This window comes from Nothoprocta perdicaria, unplaced genomic scaffold, assembly GCF_003342845.1.
Source record: "Nothoprocta perdicaria isolate Ctin4 unplaced genomic scaffold, notPer1 scaffold_174, whole genome shotgun sequence".
Classification (NCBI taxonomy): Eukaryota; Metazoa; Chordata; class Aves; order Tinamiformes; family Tinamidae; genus Nothoprocta; species Nothoprocta perdicaria.
In genome coordinates, this window is record NW_020454916.1 from 191,612 (window position 1) to 203,006 (window position 11,395).

Sequence of the window (11,395 nt, forward strand, 5' to 3'; positions counted from 1 at the left end):
AGAGCTGAAACCTGGTGAGGGTCTCCTAGCTCCTGAAATGGAGAACTTTTACTTTGGGCTTACGCTCACCCCCTCCAGGATATTGTTGGAGTACTCAATTCCAAAGTGGACTTTTGTCCTTCGAAAGCCAAGCAGGGTTTTCAAGGAAAACCAAAGACATACAGAAACAATTCTGCTTACTACCCACTGACTTCAACCTCCTTATTTGGCATTCCTTATCTCTGTGAATATTTTGCATTTAAAGATTTTTTATGCCTGCTTTTGGGAGCTATTTATACAGCACAAAAGACTTTACAGACAAATAAAGCCTTACAGGTCGCTGCCCTGAGGAGCTTACAATCGGAATAAGATAAATAACACAGCAGGAGCTGACAGTAAAAAAATAAGAGGACTGAGGAGAGGAGAAGGAAGCTCACGGAAGCGATTAGCAGATGGAGGAAATTAAGGAGAGATCCTGTAGTTGATATGAGAATCATCTCCTCGGAAAATGCTGTGGCACAACAGGTTGAGACACCTGGGGAACAGCCAACACCAGAAGCAGATCAAAATAGAAGACAGGCAAATTTTTGTTGCATGTGACACCAAGAGAAATGAAAAAAGGAAGGAAATATCCACTGGAAAGAAATGCAGGTGAGCCTGTCAGCACGGCCAGCTTGACCATGCCCGTCCTTGGGGTTCTCCTGAGCTGCAGGGAGCGCATGGGCATTTCTGGAAACAGGCCTCAGTGTCAGGCAGGCTGGCGACACCCCCAGCCACAGCAGAGAGGCCCAGGCACCATCCCTGAGACCAGCGGGCACCGCTCGCAGGCTCAGGCAGTATCTGAGACATGGGGTTTTTTTTTCTCATGTCTTGCCCTTGACTTCCTTGTGGCAAAACACAGAGTTGACACACATGCCCCCATCACACGTCACTTGTACCTAATAAAGCAAATATCTTGTTTTCGTAAGAAGTTTGGTGAATGTTGTATCTTTAATACTGTAATTTGCTCATGAGAGTTAACTTAGACTGGAATTCACAGGAAACACTAGATAAAATTCGCATTATAGCCAGTTTGGTAAGTCGTATCAGCAGCAATAAAGACGGCTTCTGTGCCTGAACTTCAAAGAGGCAGTTATCTCAGTCTGCAATCACCTGACAATGGCTAGAGAGAAAAATAGGAAAATCTAAGAAATGACTTGGCTTAAAAATGCCAGCTTATGTTTCAGGTCTGTAAATATGATCTAAAGTTCCAAAATGGTTTTGTCCCATCAAAATGGGTGAGAAAACTGGCTGGATTTAAGCTCCTGCTGGGGGGCTTAGGGCTTGGCTCTGTTTTGGGATGAGAGGTGAACAAGTGATTTTCTGAGCTGATTTTCCTAGTGCCAGGTCTGTTCCTCTGGGCTGTGAGCACCCACACACAGAGCAAACGCAAAGAGCTGAAGCTACTTGCTTCAGGGCAGATTAAACCGACCTGCAGTCAGGCCTCAGCTGTAGCTGAAATGCAGATACACCACGTGCTTCAGATACAAAGTCCTTGCTCTTCAGGAGACACAACCCCGTGCATTATTCGGGCCTGAGGAGGTTTTCCCCAGAGAAAAGAACACGTAAAATCAACCAGGAAAACACAGCTACACCCCTGTCTATACGGGATTCATGTCTCCCCATCACTTTTCTACCCCAGCAGACCTCACCTAGCACACCTGCCGCTCTGCAGGAGGAGGAATCGTGCAGCTCACTGAGGCTGAACAGGATGGAAACACCAGCTTTGTGAGTGTGGATAGGAGCTCTACCTTGCCCAGCAGTCCTGCTGCAAGCGCTTTTGGGTCCATTTGTCTCCTGAAGGGAACTCAAGACCTTGGCCACAGCAGGAAAGYGACTGCTGAGCTGCCCTCTCTGCAAGGCACTGGGGCTCCACGCCAGGGCAGACTAAGCAGCAGGTACAAGGCAAGCGTGGGCTACAAAGCGGATCCCCATCTTCTCCCTTTGGTTTTGACCCACTCAAATGCATCCATGAAAATTTAAGCACTACCCGGCTATTCTATCCACTTTGTAGCAGACTAAAGCAAACTTGGGCTCCATTCAGCAGCGTTCCCATTTCAGAATATACTCGCTGTCAACAGCCTAGAGCACACGAGACAACCAGCAGCACCGTCTGCTCTCTCCTGTGCCAAGCAAGACACTCAAACCCGAGCTGGTGACTCCTTCCCAGGCTGACTTCCAACAAAACACAGCACATGCAGCTTCTCATTCCACACACAACACAGCAAGCCTGTCCCAAGCCCTTTACACTTCTACCATTAGTCATAATCATGGCTTCAGYTTTACTTTTTACTTAAAAATGTTCAGTAAAAGCCTAAAAAGAAGGAAAAAATCCAAGGAAGAAAGTGTGAAGTCAAATGATGAAGTCAATCCCATTCAACTGCATGGGATACTCTCCATAGTAAGCAGATTTGGTCATTTTGTCAGTCTGCTCACAGTGTGTTCAGAGAGCTATATTGCTAGCATGGCTTTTGGGTGCCATATACCAAAATTCCTTTGATCATAAAGAATTTCAAGAATTCGGTGATGTTATTTATAAACCATTTTTTGCCAGTCAGCCAACCAAACCAAAGCAAGTGCACAGAAACTTTGTAAGGAAAGATGATAGGTAATGGCAAAACATCAGAACTTTAATCCTTCTCTTCCCTTTTCCTCTTGAAYTCTCTGCAGACGTCAGGAACTTAGAGTACCTTTCACATTAGCTCTGTGTTGCAGGATAGACACAAGGTTGCAAAATCGGTATGAATCTCCCATGCTTTTCAAGATTGTTCATAGCCAGAGCTCCAGTGCTGCAGGTGCAGTGCAATGCAAGCCAGGAGAAATTTGGGCACTTACCAGCTATCGAGCCAGCCAGCAGCAAATATCCAGGGCTAATCCTCCCATCTTCATTTGCAAAAGAAGATTTCAAATGAGCRTAACAGGGGAAGTAAATGGCAGAGAAGGGGATGTCACGCAGAAAACATGCCTTAGCACCCTGTTTTAAGGAAAGAGAACAAGCCTTGAGACTAAACAAATTTACCATGGTGAACGATGAACATCACAGAACAAGGCGTCTTCGTATATTTTTGCTTTTGCTGCAAAGGGCTTAATACAAGAAAAGCAATTTCCCCTCTTAAAATTTTGAGAGACACGTGTATTTCAGTGTGCTGAGGAATGTGTGTGTTGTTTCTTGGTTCATAAGTTTTATCACTGTATTTATCTTGTCTACTTGTTCTCCCTCAATCCCTAACACTGCAGTTATTTGCTGGCAACAGAGAAAGTGTCGTGTGTTGGCGTGAGCTCTGCTAACACTTCTACGAATTGTAAATAGCTGACATTTTAGCCATGCAACAGTGCAAGAAGGTGAGGAAACGTCTGCAGAAGATTGAGTTAAAGGACAGGTCTGTACCTTCTCACTCCCACTTAAAATAAATGCTTTTTGGAAATAAACAGTGCCTAGTCCATACATCTATACAGTGTGATTAATGATAATCCAACATGCACTGAGGAAAAGAGTGAAAGAGAATAGACCCACAAGACCAATTCTTTTGCACTAGCAGAATAATAACAGAATGATTTACTTGACTTTAAAGTATAAATGTTGCAGGATACAGTTTGCTTTCAAATACATTTGAGCTCACTGTTAAATTGACCCTTCTATCAGTTTCTGTGAGTAATACAAAAAGACAATGAAGTTATAGACAATACAGCTAATTTCAAACCTCAAGACTGTGGTGGCAAATAGGCAAGGGAAGCAGCAGGCAATCAGCTGTCCTTCAAGCAAGGTAAAAAGCAAAAGGTCACTTCCAGGAGTCAACAAAATAAAACACCAAATAAGAGCCAAGCTCCAAGCCCATGGGGGAGCCATCTTTCCTTGTTGTGGAGACCCAGCAAACTCCAGAGTCCCAACACACCAGGATTGAGACCTGCAGGAAGACGCGGCGGGGTGAATTCAGGCAGGAGCCCTGCGGGTCCCGTCACTGCTGCACCTCGTGCTCGGAGCCAGATGCTCGCCACATGCTGCGCTGGTATTCGCTTGGTTCAGCTGCACCTGACGACACGCCTGACCCGCTCCGCGCGGCAGCCTTCCTTGCAGGCAGTGCAGACTGGGTGCTCATGCAGGCTGGGCGCTGCCTCGCAAGCAAACACGCAAGGTGTCCAAAGCACCGACCAGCGAGGCCCGGCCCGGCRGCTGAGCAGGACGTAGCTTGGTAAGACCAAGTCCTGCAAGGCAGCTCACACGAGAGGCCAGAAGGTGTAGCTTGCAGTCAGAGAGCCTCCAAGAAAACAAAATTCATGTTGAAGAACAGCCACTGCATCTTCTAGTCAGCCCTTCCACATGTCACAGACCATTAGATTGTACTTTGCTACCTAGGGTAGCGGGTACAACCTGCCCGGCTCAAACCCTGCTCTTTCTGGAACATCTCAACGTATTTCTTGACATTCCCAATGGAGAATTTGCCATTTCCCTGCCAATTCCTTCCAATGGTTAATTACYTTGCTGTTAAGAAAGTTTACCCCATCTCTGGTTCTCGTTAGGCTTTTCTTAGATACACTAAGGAGCTTTTAACTCCTAAAGAAAATGCCACAGAGGTACCAAAGCACTGCAGCTGCTCTGCTGCTGAGCTGCTGGCTGCAGTTCTCCACTGGGGAACTAAGCCAAAGCCGGGCTAAATTCCCCTCTAAAAGTTACCTGCAAAGCTGCTCGGCTCCTCTTTAATGCATAAATAAATAATGCATTTTGTACTTTGCACAGGCACAAGAATTGCGGCCTCTCAAGCCGCAACAGAAGCCAGGTTTACAGCATACCTTTAATCTTCACATAAAAAGAAAGTCCGGGGGGGGTTACCAAGTTCTGCATGAAAAAAACCCATGGAAGAGAAAAATTGAATTTACTGCCGAAACACTCACAGACTAACACGGCTTCTTTAAAGATTTAGAGCAAACCTCCTCGCTGCCTTTGCCCTCAGGGCACATTACTTTTATTTCCTTCGCGATGGTGTCACTCAAACACTGCGCCCGCTTCTTCCCCTGCATCTTTTTCTGCATACTCTGAAATATCTCTACGTAGTTAAAATARCTGAGGGAAATCAATACACTCCAACTGCAAGCAACCCTTAACTCAACCTGAACCGCTAATATTCCTCCTCCTTCATTACAGGACTTCCTTCCCGAGGCAGAAATAACACGTTAGTATCGCTAATATCGCTGTTAATATCGCTAATAACGCAATTCGGGAGCAGAGGGAGAGAGGATATCCCYGAACCAAGCTGGCTAACGGTAAACAAAACTTGGATCCAAACTTGGATCCACTTTAATAATAACCCAGTTTGGCTCCCTTCCAATATCACAACAGTCTAAAGTTTCCCCTCGTCGTTCTGTTTCAAGTCTGGGAAAGCATGTTTGAAAGCAGGCCTCATTTAGCTCGGAGTTAATCATCCGCAGCCAGCCTAGGCCAATTAGGAAGGCTTAGGGAGATTGGCCGCAGTATCTTGAAAAGCAAAAGAAACATTTATTTTACTTCTCGCACCTTTTTGATGTGGACAACGTGCTGAAAGCCGAAAGGGGGTTTTAATGGCTCCCCAGAAAGCGGCAGGGATCATCCGCCCCAGTTTATCCCGGCAGCCCTGGAGCAGCCCTGCCAGGCATGAAACTGCAGGGAGATGCTGCACCGGGCGACACGGCCTCCCCAGGCAGCGTCAGCTCGGCTCCCATCTCCCCTTGCTTTAATAACCTTAAAGCTCTTAATCTTGGATAGTATCTCACTCAATAAACCAATGGAGGGGAGGCAGAAAAAAAAAATCCTGATTGCTCAAAGATTCTCATAAATAAGGCCGAGTCAGTGCTGGGGCAGGTTCTTTAGCATGCTAATTCCTGCTTATACCAGCTCTACCTGCAAATAAGGCTCTAAACAAACTCTTTCTGCGACAAGGGGAGGGTAATTACGCTGACAAAGGCACCTCTGTGTCGGGCCGGGCCCAAGGAGCCGGCAGGTCTGGGAGATGTGGGCCCGGGCCGGGCTCCTGCAGTGAATGCGCATTGTCTGGCGCAGGGGAAAAATGCCAGCGCCGCGCTCCGCACAACAGAGGTGCACCTTGTCTGCCCCGGTTATTTAATGCTCCTGGCACCTGTACGTGCAGCCACCCCCTCTTTCTCTCCTTTGCAGCCTTAGAATTTATTTGGCATGTATAATTGTTATTTTGATCCTATAGCTGCAAACAATAGGCAGCATGTCATTTCTTGATCATTTTGCATTCTTCTTGGGGTTTGCTACTGACTTAACCCTTTGGGATCGGAGCTCCAGCAGCACCTAGGAGCTTTGGAAAGAGTCAAGTATCGCTGGCATTTGCTTTCAGGGGCTGCAATTTCTTCTGCTGTAAAGTAACATTGTCTTAAAAGCTGCTATAGGACTTCACTCACATGTCTTTATACCAATTAATATGAAAGGGATTCAGCACATCAAGTTAGAGAAACAAAACTGTTCAAGTGYTGGGCCAGCTACTCCGTTCATGTTCACATACACAAATTATTGCACTGCTTAGATGGAAGGGCTTTTCTGGTTATTTTCAATACAGCTTTTCAAATTGCACATACTCGTGGATATGAATATGTTCACAAATACACAAATTAATACACTGCTGCGTGTAGTACTCTGCTGTAAAGCCCCAACTTGAAGGCATGAAATGGTTTTGCTGTTACCAGAAGCCATCAGGTGGGAGCTTGCTGCATCGCCTGTCAACTGAGACTACCCCTTGCATGTCAGCACACCAGAAGCCAGTCTATTAAGTGAGCAAAAAAAGGGGAGAAATTTAAGAACAGACTTTTGGAAGCTTTTCTGACTAGCTCTGGAAATGTAAACTGTGCTGGTGGGATCAGCCAAAGCATGAACTTGAGCTGAATACCTTCTCGTGATTGTGATCATAAACGTGACCACAACCAATGTATCATTTCCTCCCAGGATCGTTTACTACCTTATTACTTGCCATCGTCTCTGGATCAGTTGTGCAAAATTCCYGAGTGGCACTGTCTGCTATGCTGTAAACCGCTGCCCAGAATGATTATTTGTAAAAAGGAAAAAATCTTTATTAAACATTTCATGTTAAATATTATATGCATATGAGTTTCTATGATGTACAAAATAATTAAGTACACTGTGTTTTTAAATGTATACATTACAGGTATCTTTGGAAACCAATAGAATACAATAAATTGAACTGTTTTTAATGAGGCTTTATGCATATTGCTGTAGAAGACAGGCAGAGGACAGAACATATACACTAGCTCATCTTGTACCATCATTTCAGTATGCTTTTGTGAAGAGAAATTAAATAAAAACTATTACAAATATTGAGAAACAGAAATGTATCTTTCTCCCTTCTGCCAACGTAAATGACATTTGGAGTTGGATTAAATGCTACTCTCCCTGCCTGGGATATACCGTCTCTTTATATTTTTAAGAATAGCTGTCATCTACAGCTACATCTACAGAGCAGCTGCAGTGAAAGACGCGGTTACTAGTTGTTAGCTTCCGAGCCCCGGCGCCTTCCCAGCAGCAATTACCGGCAGAGAGAGACAAATTGGGGAAACAAATTCCCTCAGCCTCAGTGCTGCAATGTGCCCCCCAAAGCGGCAGCTGGGTTCTGAGGAGGACAATGTCTTAAAATGCTTATTTAACACAAACATTCCAGAAGTTTAGATAAATGCAGGGAAAAAAACAATGTTTTCTAGCTTTAATAAGCAAGGATTCAAGCAGCAGTTACCCTAATAAGCTTTCTGTCGAAAAGTCTTATTGTTGAAGTTGATTTATATCTTCTTTTATTTCTAAGCTACATATCACCACAAATCGATAGTATCTTAACATCTAGAGAAGGCAGAGTGAGCCTGGAAGGCAGCTTGGACTTAGAAGCGCTACATGCGCTATGATGGACATTTAGTTGAAGGGAGAAAAAATGCCTTGTGGTCTAGAAAACTAYTTAGTAGTGAAGGGAGAGAAGGAGAAGAAAACGGATTTGAATTGCCTGATCAGAACCTCCAAGTACCACGACAGCATTTCCTCTCCAAATTAAAGTGCTCAGAGTTACAAATGTACACCAACACCTGACTTCAAGCACAACCTCCTCAAAGCACAAGGACAGTCCACTCCGCTGCGCAGAAAGCAGAGTAATCGTGACAGATGGACAGCTCTGAAAAACGAGGAACTCATGTTTGGAAACGGACACACCAAGTATCAGGGAAGCTGAGACGAGCCCGCCAGGAGAAATACTGAAATGATCCCTGAGGGTGTCGGGATGGAGTCAGGAGAGCCAAAGCTCAACTGGAGTTGGACTTACGAGGAATGTGAAGGGAAGCAAGAACGGCATCTCTAACTTCATCAGCAGTAAAATGAGCAGAGGACATAGCAAGAAAGAACATGGAAAAGACAGATAATTTACTGCACTGCCTCTGCCCTTGAGCCTTTCAGTTCCGTGAGGCTACCATAGCCGTCTGCAGGAGGGCAGCATTACCTACAGCAAGGGAAGACAGAGCACTTAATCCACCTGGACGTATGCAATCCGTGGAACCAGCCGAGATACCTCCAAGGGTGSTGATGTTGCTGGGAAGCTGCTACTGTCTTCAAACGGTCAAATCAATCAGGGGTTTCTGATGACTGGAAAAAGCCAAACATCACACCCATGTGGAAGAATAACAGGAAGGAAGATCTGGAAGACTGAAAGCTGGTCAGAAACACCTCAGTCCAAAGCAGGTTCATGGAGTAAATGCTCCTGGAAGCCACTTCCAAGCAGGCCAGAAGACAAACAGGGAACAAGCAGCGCAGATATTCACCATACTGTGCCCGGCCAATCCGACTGCCAGGTTTGGGGCTAAAGGAAAGCAGCGGATGTTGTGCACCTTGACTCCAGCCAGGCCTCWGTAGTTAAACTGTAGTTTAGTAGTGTCCCGGTAGTTAACCAGGCGGAACACGAGCAGCACTTCCAGCAGATTAGTAGCTCCTACAGAACTGGGGAAGTAGTTAATGTGCTGGAGAGAGAGGCTGCCATTCAGAGGGACCTCACCAAGATGGAGAAACGGGCTGCCAGGAAGAGCACCAAATTCAGAAGAGCGAATGCAGCCCCACGTGGGGCTGGAAGAAGCATGGGCAGCAGCACAGGCTGGGCCTGGACGGCCAGGAAGCCACTTTGTGGGGCAGCYCCAGCAGCACCTCTCCGAGCGGGGCAGGCCAGGCCAGGCTGGACCAGGACCCCCACAGGGACCCGGTCACTTCCCTCAGCCCCAGTGGGGCCGCACGCGGAGTGCCACGAGCACGAGGAGCCCCCTCGTAGGAGATACAGGCATGGGGTCCAGCGCAGGCCACACCGCCCGTGAGGGAGCCCTGGGGGTCACCCTGGGCGCTCTTTTATTTTAAAATCCACAATAAGCATTTAACAGTTACAAATTAATATGAAAGATATACATTCAAACAACAAGCGGAAAATGTTATGACACGCAAGACGTTCCCTTATGAAACTAGGTTGGACACATATATTTCTCTGCCTCTTCCACCTGCAGCTATACGTAATAAAAGCACATTTTTTTCCCCTGTTGATTACTACAAAGGACTCGTAWCAGATTTTCTCCTGAAATTCACCATGAAGGATTCACATAGACTRAGTAGCTCATGCAGGACCCATCTCCTGCGGTCAGAGCCGCTTTCAGGAAGCCCTGTGTCTGCACAAGGGGAGTTCCCCTGYGGGGCTGCAGGGCGGCACACAGAGGGCAGCCGCTCTGCTCCGCTCTGCTCTGCTGCGGAGCCTCCATGTTGCTCCTGCCCGCGTGCAGGGGCCGTGCGGGCCCTGCGGCTCCATCACGGCCTCGCGGCCTGCCCGCAAGCCGGCCTCCTTCGTCGCAAAACCCAGCTGCTTGAAAACACCCCTGCTTCCACGCTGAGCAAGCATCGTTATGGTATAGCACAACACTGTGGATTGAGGTCCATCTTCCTATTAAGTACGGGGTATCTCTCCATTTACTCCCAYCCCTACAACCTGGGAGAAACCCACCTTTGCCGTCCATGGATTCCATGAGAGAACCATGAGGTTCGAGGGGTTTGGGAATCCCTCCCACCTCAAAGCAAGACCCTTATGGGAACTGTGCAACCGCTGAGACGGATCCTGTCCCTTTGCACAGGGCACAACGGCACTTTTCCCACCTCAGCTTTTCATTATCACTGCCTTCACCCTGGCCTCATCTGCACAGCAGTGGCCCTCAGCTCTTACGAGGGGCACTACGGGGTTTTGCTCTCCATGAATCCAAATACCATTATTTAAGTGGTCATCTCGGATACCCCAGTACTGAGATGCGGTAGATATTGCTGTAGAAAACTGCAATCAACTCAGTTTAGCAAGAAGACAAAAAAAAGTAAAGAAAATAATTCAGGCCACATCAATCAAAAAAAATATTAAATTTACAAATTTAAAAAAGATGTAAAAAATGTAAGTGTAAAAATGTAAAAAATGTTAAAGTAAAAAAAGTAAAGAAATGTAAAGAAAAAATCAATTTCAAATGAAAAACTCTGAAAGAAAAAGGCTAGAATTTTACTGTGCTCTCAACACTCATGAAAGAAATGAATTAACTGAAGCTAAGCCAACACCAAGACAAACCAGCGCTTAAGCACGTGAAATATCTACATGAAGGTCCATTAAGCCTATTAAAGGATTAATTAAACTGTTACAACCCTTCAAGAGTCASAAACAAAGACACTTTCTCGAAAAATTCTCTGTTCTGATTCTTTTGCTGGGTTACCTAGATCAACTAAAATACACGTAGGGTCTCAGATGCATCTCTACATGGGTACATATGACAATGCTCATCAAATCAAAACTAAGATACAAACAGAAATTGTGCTCGGGTTATAGAGGACAGAATGAAAAGCACTGAGATAAATCAAAAATTCTCATTTCTCAATCTGTTTTACAGATTTAAAGATAATTTGACTAGCCTAGAGTGCAGGCATTCCRAATTTATCCAAATACTTTTAATTCTACTTGCTGCAGAAGCACCACAAGGGCTGCGAGCCTTTCTGGATCTGAAATTCCTTCTGAAATTCCTTCTCGACCATTCATCCCTCAGGGCAGTGCTCTCTGGGGCTGCCAACTTACATGCATGGAGTTATTAATCCTCACTGGTGCTGCTGGCTTCACCAAGAGCATTCAGAGGAGGAGTCGCTCTTGCCACGAGCACCACTGTGCCACAAACCCATGCACCTAGTGTGAAACTGGCACCGAACATGCCCGGGCCACGATGCCTCTCCTCCCTTTGCATGGGCATTTTCAGAAGCTACTGAGTTGATCTGGGTTGGAATCAAGCTGAGCTGTCGGGTGGAGGAGACTCCAGTTTTTATTAATTCCATTAGTTTTGATATGTG

At 46.0% G+C, this 11,395-nt stretch overlaps 1 protein-coding gene across 2 annotated transcripts in view; it reads right to left on the reverse strand.

The window, feature by feature from the left end:
* The window catches only part of SLC25A13 (solute carrier family 25 member 13), a 94,610-nt gene that overhangs the window by 4,479 nt on the left and 78,736 nt on the right, over positions 1-11,395 (reverse strand). For both annotated transcript variants that reach the window (XM_026036271.1, XM_026036272.1), the window contains exon 15: positions 2,854-2,992. In XM_026036271.1, the coding sequence (XP_025892056.1) occupies positions 2,854-2,992 (139 nt within the window). The remainder of the gene's footprint in view (positions 1-2,853; positions 2,993-11,395) is intronic.